The sequence below is a fragment of the Ciconia boyciana genome, chromosome 1 (genome assembly GCF_034638445.1).
Source record: "Ciconia boyciana chromosome 1, ASM3463844v1, whole genome shotgun sequence".
NCBI classification, from domain to species: Eukaryota; Metazoa; Chordata; class Aves; order Ciconiiformes; family Ciconiidae; genus Ciconia; species Ciconia boyciana.
Window position 1 is genome coordinate 145,041,597 of NC_132934.1, and position 20,855 is coordinate 145,062,451.

The window sequence follows — 20,855 nt, forward strand, 5'->3', positions numbered from 1 at the left end:
AACAGTGTTCAACGGAAGGACCTTTCTATCCATCTCTGACCCACATAGCAGCAGTCCTTACACATCTCAGCCTTATTCAAAAGAAAGCAACTCGGACTAACTCCTAAATCTCTGTGCTAGTGAACTAATTTGATAGCAAATGGCTATGAAGAAGTAGGCATCTATCCAACGGTTATTTGCATTGTAAAGCGTCTCTGAACACAGGAAGAACAAAATGCAAAACCGAAATTGCCCTTCTCACATAGACTCAAGAGTTACCACATGACAAGTACGTACCTGAATGCAAGCACCGGTTTTCAGTTTGCATAAACTACACACTAGAGCCCATCGACTTGGTGGAATGTGAGACACCTTTGTGATTGGCTCCATCCTTTCTGGGCAAGCAATACTAACCTGTAAACAAAAAAACAGCATGGAAAGCAGTTATCAAGGCCATAAAAACAAGCTCTCCATTAATACCAGAAGAAATATGACCACACCTTTATCTCACTGTGAGATCTCCATGTGCTCATACTTCTTAGCAAGGGACCCTAAAAGATTCCACATGAAAACAATATTGTGGAATACTACTAGTTTAACCTGGTGGCTAGAAGTTACAATTCTTCAAAACATTTGAGGCATCTACAACATGCCTTGTTACAAAACAGTTGAGAGACTGCAGTAAGTGATGCTTAAGTTTATTTCCTTCCCATTCTTTTTTTTTTCTGGGCTGCTTTAACAGGTCTAACTTAAAAAGTACCAAAATACAAGCTACTCAGAAGAAAACAGGAACACTTACTCACACTTACCTGAAAAGTTCCTTCTTTAAGATCCACAGATATGCTACAATAGCTACTTCTGCCAGCTCACAGTGTGGGGCAGAATCAGATCTATCAGTCAGCAGCCAGGGAAAGCCTCGCTTCCCAGCTCTGCCTCTCCACTGAGCGCTCCCAATGCAAGAGGTGATTCTAATACACTTTCCTAACTACAGATTGTATCAAGTATAATTTGAGAAAGAATACAACAGGCTTCTCTTACTGCAAAGCATGGTATATTCTCTTGTGCCACTTTTCACATACTTAGTCTGGATGATCTATTTGTCTCTGGTAGACCAGATTATGGATATTAATACTAAAAGAAAGAAAAAAATTCAGATAAGCATAGGATACCTTTTCCTATTCTTTGTTACACTAACGTCCACATATCCATTGTGATAGAAATGCCTCAGCTGCCTGTTGTCCATGCTGGGAAACAAGGACTGTCCTCCATAGTTTGGACACCAAAACAGACATAAATTATCTCTGTAGGCATCCCTGAGCCACTCCTGACAAACAGGATTTATCCAAGGGCAGAAACAAAAAAGTTGTCCAGCTCTGAATGATCAACATGCAGAACTGGGCCAGTATGAGAATGGCACATGGCACACGATTTCAGTGAAGTAACTGTTCTGTCCCAAGAAAAACAGTCTCCAAAAGCTTGGATTTTGATGCTTACACAGCACTCTTTGAACTTAGCAGTTGTGTGCTTTGGAGGGCTACCTGCCTGAAGCAGAAATACAATGCTGATTCTAGCTAGGAAGATCTCCATACTTTCTATTAACAATTCACCTGAACAGAGCAGACCTGTATTTCCAGTGGTGGGATAGGGGCCTCTTCTCAAAGGGGTCAGATCTAAGCATTCAAAGAAAGGAGGTTCCTAGGTCATGCTCTGTGGCACCGTGAGGCCAGAATAAAGCTGATTCCTTAAGAAATCAGTTACGGCTGAGATTTGAACAGCAATTTTTTTTTTTTCTAGAAAACTTTAAGAGCATTATGCTACAGTAGTTTTCATAGATTACTTCCATAATAAGACTCTCCTAGGGAAATCCAGGTTATATTAATTAGTTTAACATGTGATAATTAAACTGTTGACTTTATAAGAGCCAGTAGCCTAAGCTGAATTTCCTAGCTTCCCTTTTGGGGTACGTCAACATGCACTTGATGTACATATCCATTTTAAAACCTGCTTAACTCCTGAGGAGGAAAGGCTTTGCTTCAGCAGACCTCCTCTGTGAGGCAGACTTATCCAAAGAAAGCAGTGCCAAGTTGATCAAGTCCAAGAGTCATAGTTGCAATGCTCAAACTGAGTATTTTTGCTAATCTCTCCTTATCACTGCATTGCTCCAGGGATCATTTAAGTAGGTGGAAAAACCAGCTTTGCAAGAGATTACTTGGTTCATCATTTCCACATTTAAAAAAATTGATCAGCAGTTCATGAATTAAATGACATAAATTGACTCTAGTAAGATTTATATTTGTTATAGTACTTCACCCTCTGGTCCCCCCAAACTGTAAGCCACATTTTTTGGAATATACTGAGGTAAACGTGCTGCATGGCATCTCCAGAAATCTTCATTAGGAAGATAGTGAGATGCTTCAGAGAGGGTCCAGGTTTTACCAGAAAAGGAGAATAGGCAGGCAATATGTGAAGCCCTCATCAGGTAGAGATGACAAACAATTTAATCTGTTGTGACCTTCCTATAAATTGGTGGAAAAGTGACAAAGCTGTCCCTGAAATGCTTGAATGGTTCCACAAAATCATGTCCAGCAATCTTAAACATCATCAAATGTAGCTTTTTTGCTTCCAAAATGAAAGAGCCTTTCGTCAACCTAACTTGATCTTGCTCAAAACAGAGCTGGCTACAAGTTGCACAGGTTATTTCTGAAACAATATTGTACAAAGATTGACTGCAATTCTCGTCCCAGTTACCACTACACTAAGAAGCAAGACTTCCTTTGGGAATTAAGGGATTATATCAACTTGTCAGGTTGTCTATATTCCTTTCAAAAAGAAACTAGAATCTTCAGTGAATTTTTCTGGAGACTGAATAATACCAGCTTTCCACTGTGCTTCCCAGCAGGAGCTGGGAATTGACACAGGCCTTCTCCCTGTCCCTCTCTGCTCCTTTTAATGCTCTCACTGCACCTTCCCCAGAGGGGACTCATAAGATCAGGAAACATTTATGTTCGAAATACTGTCCATTCAGCTTGTAACGCTGCCTGTTTATATTACCCCACTTTGTAAAAGCACAGAAAGGCGCTTACAGTCAGGTGTGATTTATTTATACTGGCTTCATGCCACCTGCATGTTTCTGATATTCAAAGAGAGGAGTCAAGGCAAAGTCTGTTTGAACTTCGCTGCTCACAAGGGATCCGGAGAGCAGAGACGCCAACCTTTTCATTCCCCAAAACCTCCCATCCCAAGGCAGAAATGATCCATCTGCCGTAACATGTAGCTGTTTTCTCTGTTATTTCTTCAGCTTGTATCAGGTTACATTTTGACTGCTGTACTCTGAAGATGTTTTAAGAGTGGGAGAGAGTGAAGACAATGGGCTGTTGAAGCCTATTCCCTGTAATTGTTATGCACATGAGTTCCCATCTCCATCATCACCCTGCTGTCCTCTGCTCCTCTGCTAACCTGCCACCAGCAGCTGCATGAGTGCACAATGATCTGCGTTGGTGGCTGGGAAGGGCAGCCCAGTGGTTGGAGCACAGCCACTCACAACACCAGCTAAGGATAGTCAATTTGATACCCTTCCAGTTGTAGCAAGGAAAAATAACTTTCTGCTTCAGCTAACACCACATTGATTGAGGGAGGACATAACTGTAGTGGGTTATCTAAGGCAGGGAAGGACCTTGAAATTCAAAACACTTGGTATAAGTTTTCTGGTCTCAGTGTTTCCTTTTTAAAATTTTTTTTAAAAGAACACCTTTTAAGAAAACATGAAATAGACTACATATTTACACTAAAAGACAATAAAAGCAGAAGAATAAAAGGATATAAACCAACAATGAGTACTCTTTGGAAAGTAAAAACCTTCAAATGTCCCAATCAGTCAAGTGAGGGTCAAGAAAGCCTTTTGATAGCATTAGCTCACAAGGAAGGGAGGGAAGAAAAAACATTTTAAGACAGTGCTGAATGAGTTAATGAAGGAAAATACCTGGTGCAATTGCCTGCAACAATGCTAGCTTATACTTGGTGGCTCATAAAGTCCCTCTCTGAACCTTCTGCCACAAGGCACAGACATGTTTATGGCCCATTCCTCTCTGCATTCTGCCTTGCTCCATTTTATTAGGGCCACAAGAGGAAATGGCAGTGACTTTATAATTCATCTGTTTCTATAATTCATCTGTTTCTTTTTGAGGAGTTCCAGTGTGCTACTATCTTGGGAGAAGAAAAATAAGTATATGAGAATACACATTCTCCCCTAAAGTATCCATCCCCAGGTCTTTGAGCTCTGGGTCTTTCTTGTCCCCTGCAGCAAGTAAGGCCACAGTGACTCTCCAGACAGGAACTGACATGCCATTTTAGCAGAGATTCCCAAAGGTTTCTCTGGCTTCTCCACAGAAAGTTGTTTTACAAGTGACAACGCAGGAGACCAAGAGAGAGAATGGATCCAAGAGGCACTTCCCACCCCTACTGGCAGGTGTCACCTCCTCACTATGCCTGACACACTTGGCATTGGTGTGGAGGGGAGGAGGTGCCCGAGGCCTGGAGCCACTGAATGGGCTGTGGGAGCAGCCAGATTCGAGCTCTCCCACCTGAGTTCTCCCCCAGCAGCTTCTCTCCCTCAGCCAGAGGGAGGTGGGCAGGCGGAAAGGCAGCATGTGCTCCTTGCCCTGCTGTCACCTGCTTCCCAAACCTGCTGGTTCCTCTTCTGCTGGTGAGAGCATTAAGGCAACCACATTCAGAAAGGATCTCTTAGGAAAACCAGTCTGCTCAGAGCCACAAGAGCTTCCAGCCAAGACAATTCATAAGTACAGGAGGAAAAGTCAAGAGATTTTATTATTTTTTTTTAATTTTAAAATACATCTTTTGTTTTTTTCTCAACTCCTCTCTCCTTAAAGGTGGAAGAGATGCCAGGAACTACAAGCAGGCCTGAAAGGAAAGTGCAACTGCAAAGATAACCTCCCTGAAAAGCAGATATATGCCTGAGACAGAGCTAGGAATTACACATTGCATCTGGCTGCTATGTTTTAAAAAAAAAAAACAACGCAGAATCTTAACATCTTCCTCGAAGTTTTGCAAACATGAGGCCTGGCTGCGCTTGGAGCGGAAGGTTCAGAAAATAAGGTGCTGAAAGATCTGGCTACTGCCTTGCATTAAACCACCCACTGTAATGGATCTTACCAGAAAGAAAATAGAATCCAAATACAAAATTAAACACAAACCCCATCTATACAGGAGTGAACATTCCGATTTACAGAATTATAATGTGATGCTAAACTTGATTCAAAATAGAGGAAGAAGTGTAAAGCTTCATTATTAAACTCTCCATATATGTATGCACAGATATATCAAAAAAGCCTTTACTTATAAAATACAACATAGAAGATAAAAAACCTCATCTCCCCACCATTCAGAAAAGTTTTAGTTAGAAAACGAAAAAAACAAACAAAAAAACCCCACCACCCCTTAACTATAAGAGTCCATCCTACACAAATAATGCAAGGGGCGGGGGGCGGGGTGTGGGGGGTTGTTTTTTTTTTGGTTTTTTTTTGTTTTTTGAAAGAGTGGATGTATGCATGCAAATTATACACCTAACTGAGCAGACAAATTCATCAGAAAATAAGAGAGACAATGAAGCTGCAGTTGTACAGTGAACACTAGCTTACATCAGTAACCCTTTCTAGCAGGTCACTCAGATACCATAATGACACCAAGAAGTGACTGCTAAGTAAATGGAGGGGACAAAGTGATTAATTAATGGAACATAAGCTGGACTCTCTCCCAGTCCTCACAGACTGTGCAGACTCATCAGAATAAAGTCTGGTATTAAGCCAGACAGACACCTTAAATCATGAGAACATAAAAAGGCAGAGGAGGGAACGAGGAGGAGGAGGACAGAGAGGAGTCTATGATACAAAAGAAAGAGGCAGAAATTAAGTTTTACCTCTGGAATCCAGAGAGCACAGCTCACATGTGCCCACTTGGTCCCTGTCCTGGTAGCTTTCATGGCACCTCCTCTTTTGGGACACAGGAGGCACTGAGGATGTATTCCCAGGACGCAGGTGCGACACAGCCAGCTCCCTTCGGGCACTTTTAAGATTCCATAGCATGCCTTGGAGGAAAACAGGTATTGAGATCATTGTGCTGGTATGATTTTACACACAAGCGTTAATATTCATATGGACCAAAGCCTTCAAATACTAAAGGCACAGTTTGGCCTTTATTTAATCTCTCTCTAATTTCTTTACCTTAAAAACAGTCAAGTGATCAAAGAGATAAACAGTCTCTAAAGCAAAGTCTTTTTATGCCAGTTTCTTTTTAAAATGTGTGCTGGTATTATTTGTTTATAGTGTAAAACATACCTATTGTGACTGCACAACACCTCTGGTGTTAAGAACCTTCATCTTTCCTTTTAGTGATTTTTAAATTTCTGAAGCAAAAAATGTAGACGTTTCTTTAAGTTAGCTTCTGCATCTAATCCTTTTTAAAATCACAATTTCCTACCACTAATAACTTTACACTCTAACATAATTCTATTTAGACATGAAGGGATATGAGCTGTTTGACTGAAGACCGTTTCCTGCAACATTAAATCACCTTTGTGGTTATAGTTCTGTGAATTGTTTGTTACTTTAAATATTTATACAATATTGCAGCAAAAATTATGGCATATACTGAAATTATGAGGTGCTGGGTTTTATGCCTATTGCCTGTGTATTGCGCTTAACCCCTCAGAAAATGAGAAATTTTTTAAGTTTTGCTAGGTTTGAGAATTAAGAACAAAAAGGAAAACTGAAAGAAAAAAATCAGTCTGCTTTCTGATTCAAATTCCTAGCAGTTCTTAATGGCTAACTACACATGTATCTAGATATACCCCGCTGTACATACATACACGTATATTAAAGCTGAGTGTATCTGAAACCATTGGCTGCCACCAAGGTCTATTTCCACTCAACTGCTCCAAATAAAAGCTTTATCAAAAGGGTGGCTTTCAGAGGAAATCCCACCATTCCTAACACCGTCTCTGGGAACAGTAATATTGAAAGCCTGAACAGAACAGGATCATTAGCTGTAACCAGTCTTTCAGATTCAAATCTAGTATAAAATTCCCACACTTGCCTTCCCAGCCTTCTGATTATAAGATCACAGTATTTAACATGAAGCAATATCATAAAACATTGCACATTTATGTCAGGCCTGTAGAGATGGGGACTTTCCTGAATTAAACCCTGCATTATGGAAAGGCCAAGACTGACTCACCTAAACGCTATTTTGATGTGACAACTGTTGTAAAAACCCAACAGGGGGAGCTGTAATCTAAATTTTACAAGTGATTTTTTTTTCTCTTATGTGGCACATTCCCACCAGCATTCTTTCTATTACTAATGCAGAAGAGGTATTACACCTAAGATCACATTTAGCTAGTTGGAAATGGACTGAAACTATTTTCTAATTTAATCCAGCTAACGAGTGGAGGAGGCCTAGACTACTAAACCAGTAATTTCACTATGTGTTTGAGCTGGCGTGAGGAGGGCATCGTGAAGGAGGAAAATCTCTTGCACTCCTCCTACCCTCCACATCCAAACTGTGTGATGACAAACAGACCTGAGGCTACGTGGTGAACCAGGGCCGATCCAGATTAAAAACAGAATTATTTTTTGTTGTTGTTAGGATTAGCTGTAGCCCAGACATGCTCCTCAGTTTGTTTAGGGCAGGCCCGGCATGGGGAAGGGTTAGGAGGAAGGAGACAGCAGGCCATCAGTTCAAGCTCAACTGTCAGCAGGCAACCATGAGCCTCCGACTGCAAATTCATCATTACTTTTGAACAGGCACAAGCAGGGGCTGAAGCAGGCGGCCCAGCTGACAGCCGTATTCCTGTCACTGGCTGCGTTACTGGCACTCAGGCTCACGTGGCTGCTTCACGCAGTGAATCAGATCAGGAAAGTGGCCAGGCTGGAAGCCAGCCCACTGCGAGCAGGGAGATGACAGGTCCTTTTTCAGCCAGATACATTTTCCGAGTATTACTTGCAGGCGGTACAAAAATACATCTTTAAAAAAAACCCCTTCTTAGTCTCTTTTCAATTTATAGCAAAAACCCTTTCCAGAACAGGACGCACAGAAACCACAGGACTCATATCCCTTTTTTGATTATAAGGATACCTCTGCCTGACTACGCTGAGCCCAGTCAGTGTAAAGTCTTGGCTACGTCTGAAACACTATAAACACGAGCAACATTCAGACTGAGAGCACGGTTATTGCAGGTGCTTATGCCTTCTAAAAAAGAACAGTCTGTTAAAGTGCCTACATGTGGTTTCAGACGGCTAAATTTGGATCAGTTTGGCCATGTCTGGCCAATTAACTAGTCAGTCAAGGAGGAAAAACCCCAGCTCTGAAACAAACGATCTTTAAATTCTTCACATATAGGGCAAGCCAGCATTTCCTGTCCTGTTTATCTTCAAAAGCAGGTTTAATAATAGGGGAAAAATTGTTTACGGTCACAGAGGAAGTACTTGCAAGACCCAAGAACACACTTTGTGTTCCTATTAGACTGTAGATGTCCACATATTTACCATGCTAGGCCACTTCATCTATTGTAACTGTCAGGGTACAAAAATTCAACTTAGTATTGTATCACCCTTCATACCTAGAAAAATCACAAAGCTCTCTACTTAGCATTTAATACTAGTTCAAATTCCACACTTGCCAAGGTAAGCTAAGACCACAGAACAGTGTCAACATTTCTACAGGCACTAACCTGATGGACACAGATATTACACTTGTCACAAAACACCATGTCATTCCCATCTTCACTGTCAGGGGACCGGCACACATCACAGATGACGTCTTCGTCATATTCAATACCCAATCCTTCTTCAGTCTCAATAGCGTGATTCATGTTCTCATGACAGTGCCGTTCCAGCACTTCAATTGTCTTTTCCATTGTGTTTTCATCCAGGGGCCCACATCCTGCAACAAAGAATAGGGAAGGGGAATTAGAGGACAGTCAGGTGCCTCCAACCAAGTCCGAGATGCAGGAAGAAAGAAGGACAAGTTCTGACAACTAAAGCAGTAGACACAGCATCTTCTCTCCCATCACGCATACTGAAAATAAAAAAATAAAAACAAAATAGAAAACCTTTTTCACTCACTGGCTAACTGTAGCATCTTATAAATGCGAGTAGAACTGCTACTGGAGTAAAGTTTAAGTTGTACATAAAACACAATACTGCACTTTGAAGAAAACTCTACAGCATAAAAGACAGACAGCAGTTTCTGTAACTGCTAGCTGCTCCCATACAACCCTCCCCTCCACCTCCATCACTTTAAGAAACACTAATGACATCCAAAATCACACACAATATTCTTTCAAAATTACACACAATGTTCTTCAGAAGACTAAGTCCCTAGGAAATAAAACTTATCAAGAACACTTAAGATCTTATAAAGATACAGAAGTTGCCACCACCCAGTACCATCCAGTACACTACTTGAGTGATCAGCACGACTGATATGAAAAGTGCTTTTGTTGTTCTGTTGGGTTTTTTAAAATAAAATAGTAGATAAATATAGTGTTGGCAATCCATACTGTCTGTTCACTTGAACACTACACATGCTATATACACTTACTACTAATCAAACTTAGCGTAAGCAGAACCACTTAAAAAGTATTTGCTATGAGACTGGTCCTCAGCTTGCAGTTTCAGGACGTACACTGCATAAGAAACCCTACGATGTTCACAGCTACAAGAAATCTCCAAACTGCATCCTCTCAAAATCCTCAGTCAAAAATTATGATGCTGTCCATAGTTCACTATTTACTCAGACCTTCAAGGGTTGGGATATTCATGTAATATTAATACCAGAGGCTAACATTTCAGCTGCTGGACTATGCACAAGAATATGGCTACTAATTTGGATTCCTTGTTGCAACCGATAAACAGGGAGATGGAAAAGATAAATGACTGCTGATACAAAGTGTCTTCTGCTATTAAACTGTTCTCTCCACTGCCTGGATATTTTCTTACTCACTGAATTAAAAGAATTACAGAATCATTCAGGTGGGAAGGGACCTTCAGAGGGCTCCAGGCTAATCCCTGGCTCCAAGCAGAGCCAACAGTGAATCCAGACTGGTTGTTGCTCAAGAGGTATGTCTAGTCATATCTTGAAAATGTCCACGCATGGAGATCTGGCCCCCAGAAGAGCTTTGTTTCGCTAACAGCATCCCTGTATGCCTGGGAAACTTGTCCTTGCTTCTACCTCTTACATACATCCTTTGGCACTGGACCTCAGTCAGTGTTCCTCCTTCACCAAGCTGGTCTCCTGACACATCTACTTGTTTTCCTGAATGTCTGGGTGGATCTTTCTTGTGCTTGGAGGAGACTATCCTTAAAGTCCTGCTAGCTCTCTTCAGCGATTCCACTTTTCAGAGCTGCCTCCCAGATCCCACCTACCAGTTACCTGAGTAAGTAGAAACCTGCTCTCCTGAAGTCCAGGACCAGAAGGCTACTTCCTTTCCTCACTCCCCTCAGGCTCCCAGTCACCACTATTTCTTATAGCTACTACAGCCAATGCTGCCATTGATTATCACATCCCTATAGGTTCTTCCTTGTTTGTGAACAGCAAATCCAGGAGATGCCAAATATCCCCCTCTTTTGCCCACCTGTTCTTCCTAAAGGACATGCAATCATCCATGGAAGAATGCCAGCCACACAGGCTATTCCACCACAACTCAGTTATTCCAGTGATAATTCCAAGATTATTTTCCGTAGCTCACTCCCCCTCATAGCCCTCTATACCCACAACTTGCATGGAAAAAAGAAAGTTTACTTAGCTGATTTTAAATGGGCTAACATGTGAAACTTAATTACTCTGTTAAGAACCCAGCATGCAAACTCCTCAGAACTCTGAATTTGTAGCAATAATATGTTCAAGTTTAAGAAAAGGAAACATCTGCTTTTCCTACACAAAATTTTTAACTTTTGAAGCCTAAAATTAATTCCACCTGGTATGGGCTTTTTCTCTCCTGCCTCAGTCTGCAGAAGTTGCACGTGATTTGGGATGTGAAGAAGTTTTTAGGCACAACAGGTAAAACATAAAACATTAACAGATCGAGTAAGTCATTATTACCTCCTGTTTTTCTTAGCATTTCCATTCAATTCTCATTCAGCAATCTTTAAGAGATCTCACACAGCAGACTACAACTCAAACAGCAGAAATTAACTGCTGCTTTTAAAATTAGAATGTGTTGTGAAATTACCCATTTCTGTAAGCTCTTCATTTAGCTCCTGAAGCCAAAAGATGTCCATGTCATCCAAGTCATAGCGACACACAGATTCTGCCAGTTCCAAAATGTTGATGTAACCTGGTTCTGTGGGCTCTTGACTGGAACAGTGGATGTATTTCCTGGGTCGTGTATACAGTACTTCCTTCACCTTTTCTGCTACAACCCTAGAGTGAAAGTAAAAAAAGAAATAGAGTTACAGCTTTTTAAGACCCATCCTTGAAAGACATGGAATATTTGCTATAAGTGTGAAGAACACTAGTGTTTCACAGATTTTAAACTAGCCGGTAGCGTAGCCAGGCTAGGGAGACAGGATTCTGTAAATGTCATTTCTTCACACAAAATGTGCTAAGGTTTGCTACGTATACAGAATCCTTTTTAAAATGTAAGCCTGTGCATATAATTTTCAATTTAACAAATGCTACTAGTGCGATGATGCAAGTGTTTTTGAAACCCACAGAAAGCATTATGCACAAAAACCCCTACAATCTTTGTTCTATATTCTTCTTAAATGATAGAAGGAAATCTTGCCAACTGATTTCTTGAAAATACCAGCTTTTTCACGAAAGCTTAATTTATTCTACTGCAGTGTGTGTGTCGGGGAGGAGAAATGCTTGCTCTTCATTTGGGATAAACAGTCTACCCTTATTTTGTAAATGACACTTTATCCATGTTACAAATGTATTATTTTTGTTATGTAAGAACCATTCTGATGCCAAGCAAAAATGTAAAGGGGAAAAAACAGCTAAAAATCACCTAGGAAGCAAGGGAGAAAAATATTGGTGTTTTCAATCTTTCAATTATTTTAAGAGATAAAACTCAGCGTTTGATTAGTAAACTAGCCTATGGGAATGGAAAGGCTGACCTTAGCTAGATAAAGTCAATCTTTTTCTGAATTCAATGCAAGAGGCCCTGCATGTGAAAGGAAGCCAGGGAGAGACTGAATGGAACAGCGCCACGCGTGAGCAGCTCTGCATGCTTTCTAGAGCTAACCCTCCACAGGACAAGGAGAAAAGCAAAGCTGTGGGAAATAAGGCAAGAGGAGTAAAGAAGGAGCAGACAGCAGTCAAGCAGTATCCCACATAATTCTTACTGGACAATGTGGGTTGTCAATGTTGGCACAAACAATGTTCTTCTGCTATTCTTCCTCCCCCTTCACCTTGCTCATTTTTTCCTCTCATTCCCTTGTGAGCTTTTCTTTTCTCTGGTCCAGCCAAATCTATAGCAATTTTTTCCTCTAATATAATACTGCTGGTATGAGATGCAATATATTTATTTTTAATAACTTGGTACTGACAATAGCCCCAGTGGAAATTAAATTATGCTGGCATCAGCGCTTTCACTGGACAATTCATTTATCTTCGTCTCAAAGACCATGCTAGCAATAACATTTCTATGTTGAAACACACTCTGTTTCCACCAGGAAGGGTTGCAGGACTACAGTGTTATGCTTTCCTAGGCTAAGCACAGTGTGAGAGAACAAAAGGTTACTTATCTATCCCTGAAACTGAGATCACTAAACTTCTATAATTTTAAGCAGCTATTTGTGGCGAGAGAAGGCAGAAAGGGTTAAACCTTTGGCAACAATAACCAAAATTAAATTATATGAACAAGTGAGTAACTTTATCAGGTATTGGTAACTACTGTGTGCCTACTGCTCTATATCATCATGCTTTATAGGGAAGCCTTTCAAGTAACATGTATAAGATTTGGGTTTATTTTTAATTTATTAAACTCACCATACTCAAATGAGAAAACAGTTTTTAATCCATAGCATGATATGACTCAGGAAAAAAGATCCCCTTGTTAAACTCACAATGTAGATACTATAACAGTGTACAGATAGAACCAGATCTGGACTGAAGGGCCACAGAAATGTTTTCCAAATTGGTACTTGTTTGGTTTAAGAACATGCCTGAAGGCTGCTTCACTGGAGATTTAAATATAACAACACAGAAAAGCTGACTGCATTTAGACAACCTATTTTTGAGAGACCACCTTCTCTAAGTCAACGTTTTGTGCATGTGATCTGTGTCTGATCACCATTACCTGAGAGAAGGCTGTGGAATAGTTTCCGGACTGGCTGGAACTTGGACCCCTTTCTCCCATTCTTGTTTCCACGTGTCCGCAAAGATATAGTATTCATCAGGATTGACATGGTGAGAATCTGGTAGTTTCATGGCACTAATGAGATCCTTGCGGAACACCTGCAAGAAACACCAGGAAAAAGAGTGGCTTGAGAAACAGCATTGCACTAAAGGAAGCAGTAGGTATTTTTCTTAATCTACACTGAAACAATGCATATACCTTGATAATTTTTTTTAAAGAGTACCAACACACAAACAAGTCAATTTGAAATTACCTAGATTATTAACTCTCAGTGTATCAGGTGCAGTATGATGAGAAGTTTACGCCAGCTCAAAACCACACTGCTGCCTGAAGACTAATCAGAAGGAAGAAGGCTGTTACAGGCAACCAGGGAGAGGAGAAAGGAGGCCTGCATCTGATTTAAGACTCCTCAGTATATCACTTTCAAACAGTTTATTTTACTTGCTAGTCTGCAGGCTTTACCCCAACTTAGATACAAGGTAGCATATCCTTTTCTTTCACTCAGTTTAGCTACTTTAAACTGTCATATTCATCACGGGCTACGAACAGTTGCCATAGCAAAATTGATGTATAGGCACTTGTTCATTTATTAAAACCACTTGAAGCTTTACTGGTCGGGTCTCAGGGATCAAAGATGAACAGCTGCCTTTACTGAAACACGAGACCTGTGTTGCTCTGCGCATGAACCCCAGCGATGCAGGCACAGCAACACAATCCAGCCTCAGCACCCTTTAACCTATACGATGAAATGCGCCATTGTGAAACAAAGCAAACCCACCAGTGACAAACTTCCAACCATAGCATTCAACTCTCGGGTCAAGAGGATTAAGTTTTTATGAGCATGCAAACATGATTATCAGTCATCTCAAAGCTTACTTAATGTCAATGTCTGTCAAATACAGGTACATACAATTTAAATAAAGAGCATATGCATCCTTTATAGTTTTTCTTCTCCACTGCTACACTGCACCAGTTTAACATTCATAAAAGCAAAACAGTGACTGTGGCTTGGTGTTAGGGAGACATCACAACTAATTAACTGTATTATCATAACGAGAAATCAAATCCTCAAAGGGCAATAAAATGAAACGGAAAATATCCCTGCAATAAGCTGTGGCAGGTTGAACTCTCTTCTTACTAATTCAGTTTTATAGTCAGGAGAGTAATAAAATATCTCAGAGCCAAATATCTTCGTGTACCCTTTTCAATTTGACAGCACCAGACCGGTTATGCCTACTGCAAAAATTCTCATCTGTTCTTGGAAATCATCAAGTAAACATTATTTTAAAAGGCTCTGTGCTAAAAACAGGTATTGAAATAGGCTGCCGGTGACCTGGAACATCAGTGTTACTTCATTATGTCCTACAACCGCATCTCACATGGGCTGCCAGGAGAGCAAGCTGACCGAGGGAACTCAAAACCACAGACTCAAGGCTCTCTTATTTGCTACTGATGTGTCATCTGCTTTGGTTCAGACCAGACTGTTCACTGTTGCCTTCTGTGTAAAACTCCTCAGGTACCTAACAGGCCTGTATTAAAATCTGAATAACAAGAGTGAAAGCATTAAGACTGCAAGCATCCATTTTTTCCAAGCAGTATGTGCACACACCAAAAATAAAACGTAAAATGATTTATGCCACTTAAAAGGGATTTTCATTTTCTGTGTTACAGGTACAGAACCAGGATTATGAGAAACACTAACATGGCACAATTCCAAAGAACTCCAGAAGGAAAAAATAATCCAATAACCGAGAAGTGCAATGACTGGTTTAATTATCAGAAACGATATTCCTCAAACCTTATCTGAGGTAAGTGCTTTACAAACTACCTTTTAAGCCACTGACAGAATACAGAAGTAGAATGCTTCATATCAAGCCCGCTATTTTTCAAACACTAGATGAAAAATGCTATTAAAGGCATCAGTATTCTAACTACATTGCTTAGCAGCAAATTCATCGTCTGATCATCCATTATGTATGTGAACTGTATCATCTCTGTTTTTAGAGAACAAATCCCCTGGAGCATGGACTTGGTTGTTTTTTTGACTGTTGTATAGTACTGACCACCACACCGCAGTATTAAGTTCTCTGCTTCAGATTTCTAAAATTTACAAGAGGTACCACTGAAGGTCAAAGATTTAGCCAATATAAACATAACTGTTGAAACCTTAAGGAACCCCAAAACTCAACCAAGACTTCCTAAGAATTGCCTATTCATACTTGTGATAACAGTGCAATTGAGTATTTCCTGCAGACGCTTGGAATCATTACAATCTCTAGCTCTCATCACTCATTTCTTCACGTGTGGCCAAGCAGGGTCTTCCAACAGTAAAATACTCTCAGAGGAAAACGTATGAGAACACGCGCCTTGATCACTCATTCTGTGTTTTCTTTGTTGTGGAAATAAACCAGAACACTCAGGGGACCCAAAGAGAGTTTTCTGACAAATCAAGTAAATTTTACTTCAGCAGTCAGCCTCAAGGCTATGAACTAAGCCAACTCAACAAAGAGCAGACACACGCCTTCAGGATTTAGATAGCCAGCTTTTCCTCGTGGTTGTTTCTTTTTGGACACTTATTTGAAAAACAATGCAGCTCCTTTACTAACTGTATCCATAAAGCAACAGCTAGTCCACTCCACAGCACACACTCTCCTCTTGGCAAGGACCACCTTCACTTCCAGGTAGCCCATGAAGTGCAGTGGTCACCTTTCAGTCACCCAAAAGCAGTTCTATTTCTTACCATACATAAAACACAATCCTTCAACTTTATTTTAATATCATCTGTAATGTTGTAAATATTGAGAAGACCTGAAAAATAAGCACACCAGGTCTAGGCTAACAAGGCATTCCCATCCAGATATATCACTCCTCAAGAGTAGACTCCGCTAGCGCTGCATGTCTTTACCATGATAGAGAAGGGCCTTGCAGAGCTGAACTACAACCAACCAACCACAGCTAGCAGAGACAGGTCTGTACACACAGAAATGGGAAACTCCCCACTGCTGTAAGCATTTGCACAAGTTACTGTGTCACAGTGGGATTTTTTAAAAAAATATTTTTAGCAATTGAAAACATGAAAGAAGAGATGAGTTTTAGCCCTGCTTACTTACCATGCAAGACTGCTTGGTCTGAACTTATCATTTCATTTTGCTGCCAGGAATTTTTAGTTTCAGCTGAAAACAGTGCAGCACTTTGAGTGAGTGACATAAATGAAAAATGTGTTTGCTTATGTCATCATCATTTTCATCATAATATAATAATAATCTTAAGCATTTTGTTGAGAAACTCTAATAATTATTTCACACTTTAGAGCTGGGGCTTAAATCTAGAAGAGGAGACCTTGTTCTTTGGTCAAGATTAGCTTTTTGTTCTGCAGTAAAAGTCTGCCTGGATTTGCTGAGACAATGAGAACTTTCTAGTCACCTTTGCAGAGATGCACTGCCATCTCTAAAGCCTTTAAAAGCTAAATTCTACAAAAATTCTCCAGAAATAAGGATGCTCTGCTCCCCCATGGCACTAACACACCAAGCAATAACGATATCATGGAGCTGCGAAAGGAAAGATGTGGTTCATGTGTTTTATTTGTTTTTCAGACTTCTGAGTCCTATTTGGAAATTATGTTACAAGAGTATGTCCAAGGAAAATTAACTTCTTAGAATCCATTTATAAATGCTTCACCAAAAGCTGTCTATGACTTTAACCCGAACTCCTGGAAGCACTCTATGAAAATTCAATATATAATCTTCCTCACAGGACCCTCCTGTGCTTACTCTGTGAATAAATCAAGGCTGTGAAAACAAAGAACACTATTTTGTATGAAGCATCCTTATCCACTAAAGATATCAGGGAGGATACAAGTAACGCTATAGAGAATTACAGTAAAATATTAGCATCAAAGACAGAGAGTGGGTCTTGACAATACAACACCCTTCTACAAACCCCATCTTAGTTGAATAATTCAAACATCAGATCTGCACAGACTGTCAGGCACCTTTTGTTCATGACCATTGCAAACCTAAAACCACATTTTAAAAAAAAAAGAGAGAGAGAGGGAGAGGAGGTGAAAAAAAAAAAGTCAAATACCTTTTCCAATACCCCTCTGCAAGCTACTACTGAAGCTGACTGATGCCATTGCTCAATCACCTTGTCTTGCCCAAATGCAAGCGTGAGGGAAAACAAATGGTTTGTGTCATCTCTTGAAAATTGAAAGAAAACTGATATTTCTTCTTGTGACATTCTCTGAGCTTTCGGGTACTTTGACCACCTGCTTACAAACCCCCAACAAGGGTAAGCCGCTTGTCACAGGTGCCTAGGCCACAACTGGGAACCACACCTCAAAGGTTTAAGTAAATTATGTGTTAACTTCTCTGTTGTTACAATCAAAGCGGGATTTCTGCTGGATTGCATCTAATTGCTTCAGTCCTAAGGCTTCCCTGTGCCCGGCAGAGCCCGGACTGAGTCAGCAACACGCGTTTCTGTTCCTCACGCCCACCGCTTAGGGAGTCAGAAGACCCACTGCCCCAGAAACACAGAGCCATGATTTTTAAAAGGCAGGAGGGAACTACTATGTCCTGTCCTGTCCCCTTCAAGGGTATACTCTCAGAAATCTTTTACAGAAAACAGAGTGGAACCAGGGCCAATATCCTCTCTGACCAGAGAAAGCAGAAACAGCCAGTATTTTCCTGGATTTTTGGTCTCCTACACAACCCATCCCCAAAGCCAGCTTTGAAATTCTAGGTGCCAAACACTCAAACTACATTGAGCACTTTCTGTAAAGTACGTTACACATGAGCTTTTCATCATATTTGGGGTCAAATCATCTTTTTTTATTTACCTTTGAAAGTATCTAGTAACTTTTTATTCCCATAAGCACCCATAAGCATTAAAGCTTACTCTACTATTGCAGGTCTGAAGTAGAACACTCTCAGCAAAATGTAAACACACTTATAAAGCAGCGGTTTACACCTAAAATCACCTCATAAATAATAAAACAAAAGCCAAATTGTAATATGACCTCTTACAAGTGTAATGTAGCCACATAGTATCTGAGCATAGATAGTTTAATCTTTGTATAGATGTTTCACAGTATGTGCAAAAGACTGCCCATTTACAGAGGATGAAGCTCTAAGGACAAAATTTGGTGGGCTCATCCTGGCAAGGTAGAATTTTTCTTGTTAATATGTTGCAATCTGGGCATGAAGTTTCTGAATTAAGGCACCTTATTGTAGAGGAGTCTGGAGACTCAAGACAGAGTGGGTTTTTTGTTTTGTTGAGGTTTTTTTGGTAGCAAAGTAAATAAAAGGCAACATAATTTTAAAATGGAAACGAAGCTACAGTTCCAGGCATGTATGCTGACTGGACTGAAAAACTTAAGATGTTAAAAAAGCTGGGACAGAAAGGAGTAAGGGTAGCATTAAATTTGTAGTTCTCAAACATCCATACAAATTTGGACATGCACTGCAGTAAATCCTAACATTCGAACCCCTACACCATAAAACTATTTTTATGGATTATCCAGGACTCAAGCAAATGAAATATTGTACTTTTATTTTAAGTAGCCATGAATCTTCCTAGCCTCCTTTACAAGCATGTATAGGAAAAGCCAGGATATCAGATACTACATCAACCCTACCTAACATCATGTCTCTGACAGTATCTCACGAGCCAGAAGAATGTGCAAGAACATGTCAATTTTCCTTCTGGTTGCTAATCAGACATAAGCTTCGGATTTGGGGTTTAATCCTAACAATCAATTCTAAAAGTGGTATTAATTTATACAGATATTTAGAAAAATCTGTACTCATTATCATCTGTCCAATTTTAATCTTGTTTAATTCTCAGTCTCAACAACTTCCTGTAGCAGATGAGCTTCACAGTAATTACATGATGCATGGAGAGGATATCCTTTTAATTGCTACAGATTTCCTAACTTTTGGCCTCATTCACCGCCCTGCCCCACCTTTCCTCCCCAGTTCTTCCATCACAAGGACAGGCAGGACTGAAGCTCTAGCTCTGCTGTTTCCAGACCATTCATACTTCACCGTTATGCCTGCTCATTCACTTCCAAAGGTAAAATAGCTCAGCCTTTTCACAAGCAAGCTTGTTCATGCCCTTAGCATTCAGGTCACCTCTTGCTAAAGACTTCAAATAGCCTGAGACAGTATCTCAAAGTAAAAAAAGATCATAAAAATAACCAATGAGGTTGCACCTCTGACTTACATAAAAGTATTGTAAATTTTATTTTTTTAATCAACTAACCCAAGCCAGCTAAAAAGCGGCTCATTGAAACGCATTAGGCATGTTTCCCAGAGGTCTTGAGAAGCCTGTAGAGATGTCCAAGTTAATTCAGGATTTTCTAAGGTAAGCACACACATAAAGGTAACAGTCTCCTATTCTATTATGCGTGGTACACGCAAAGCGATACAATTTAACCGTGTTGCCCATTCATTCACAGAATAAAACCGACCACTTTCAAACTGCAAAAAGAATCTATTTTCTGCCAAGAGTCTAGTCTTACAAGGTGATCCTCAGGATCAAAACCTACGATTTATGTGGCAGTTAAATGCCACTAAAAAAAAGTTTCACATACGCAAGTAATGAAAGCAGACCATTTACTTGTGGAAGACAAGCTACATTTCACATAACAACACAGCTGTCACTATCAGCAATGAGGGATTAAAAACTACTATGCTGTGAGATTCAAAACCCTATTTGCAAAGAGAGGTAAAATACTGCCATCTTATATGGGAAGGGTTAAAAAAAAAGCACAATGCTAACTTAACTGCTTTACAGTTTCAAGAGGGAGAGAGGACTGAAAAGAATATATATATAAGCTTGAGTGTCATAAAGATCTCTTTGGCTCATTTGTGACCCCGCTAACCTCAGGGAAAAGAAATGGTCAGTCATTCAGGACGGTCAGGCTAATAGGTTTTCCCTGCAAAAATGATTCCAACTACTCTGCCATCATTTTCTGCTACAGCTTCCAAGGAGACAGGAAACTGCAAAGTACAGGCTTCATGCTGAGCCAGACATCCAAATGCCTCCTACCCTGCTACTCCCACCCAGCCTACTGCTTAGGCCTGCGAGCCCCTCCTGTCTAGGTTTAAATCCGTGAGGGGTAACAATATGAATGGCATGCGGCCAACATCATCATAAAGGTCTGAAAAACTGTTATGATTTATACAACTGGTGTGTCTGTAACCTTAACATAATTTATTTATTCAAAGTAAATGCTAAAGCTAATCAGATAGCAGAATTTTTAAGTCACTGTTTCAGTAGTTTCTGATCAATTGTGATCCAGAAGGGGAACACCAAGAGCCACAGTTTCGCTTTTGAAATTACAGAGAAACACCATGGCCTGAAGGAGCATCATTACAGGCTTGCCTTGTTCTCACCTTCTTCTCCAAGGAGGAGAATGGGGTAAGCGGACCCCAGGTCTGACCCCGTAACATCCCTTCTGCACTGATGTAAACCCCTGGGGTAAGTCAGGCTCTGGGAA

General features: G+C 40.3%; 1 protein-coding gene across 7 annotated transcripts in view; it reads right to left on the reverse strand.

The window, feature by feature from the left end:
- JADE3 (jade family PHD finger 3) overlaps window positions 1-20,855 on the reverse strand; it is a 69,522-nt gene that overhangs the window by 9,909 nt on the left and 38,758 nt on the right. For all 7 annotated transcript variants that reach the window (XM_072849591.1, XM_072849589.1, XM_072849594.1 and 4 more), the window contains 5 exons: window positions 13,298-13,455; window positions 11,225-11,415; window positions 8,723-8,934; window positions 5,912-6,079; window positions 277-393 (listed from right to left, as the gene is read on the reverse strand). In XM_072849591.1, coding sequence (XP_072705692.1) covers window positions 277-393; window positions 5,912-6,079; window positions 8,723-8,934; window positions 11,225-11,415; window positions 13,298-13,455 — 846 coding nt within the window. The remainder of the gene's footprint in view (window positions 1-276; window positions 394-5,911; window positions 6,080-8,722; window positions 8,935-11,224; window positions 11,416-13,297; window positions 13,456-20,855) is intronic.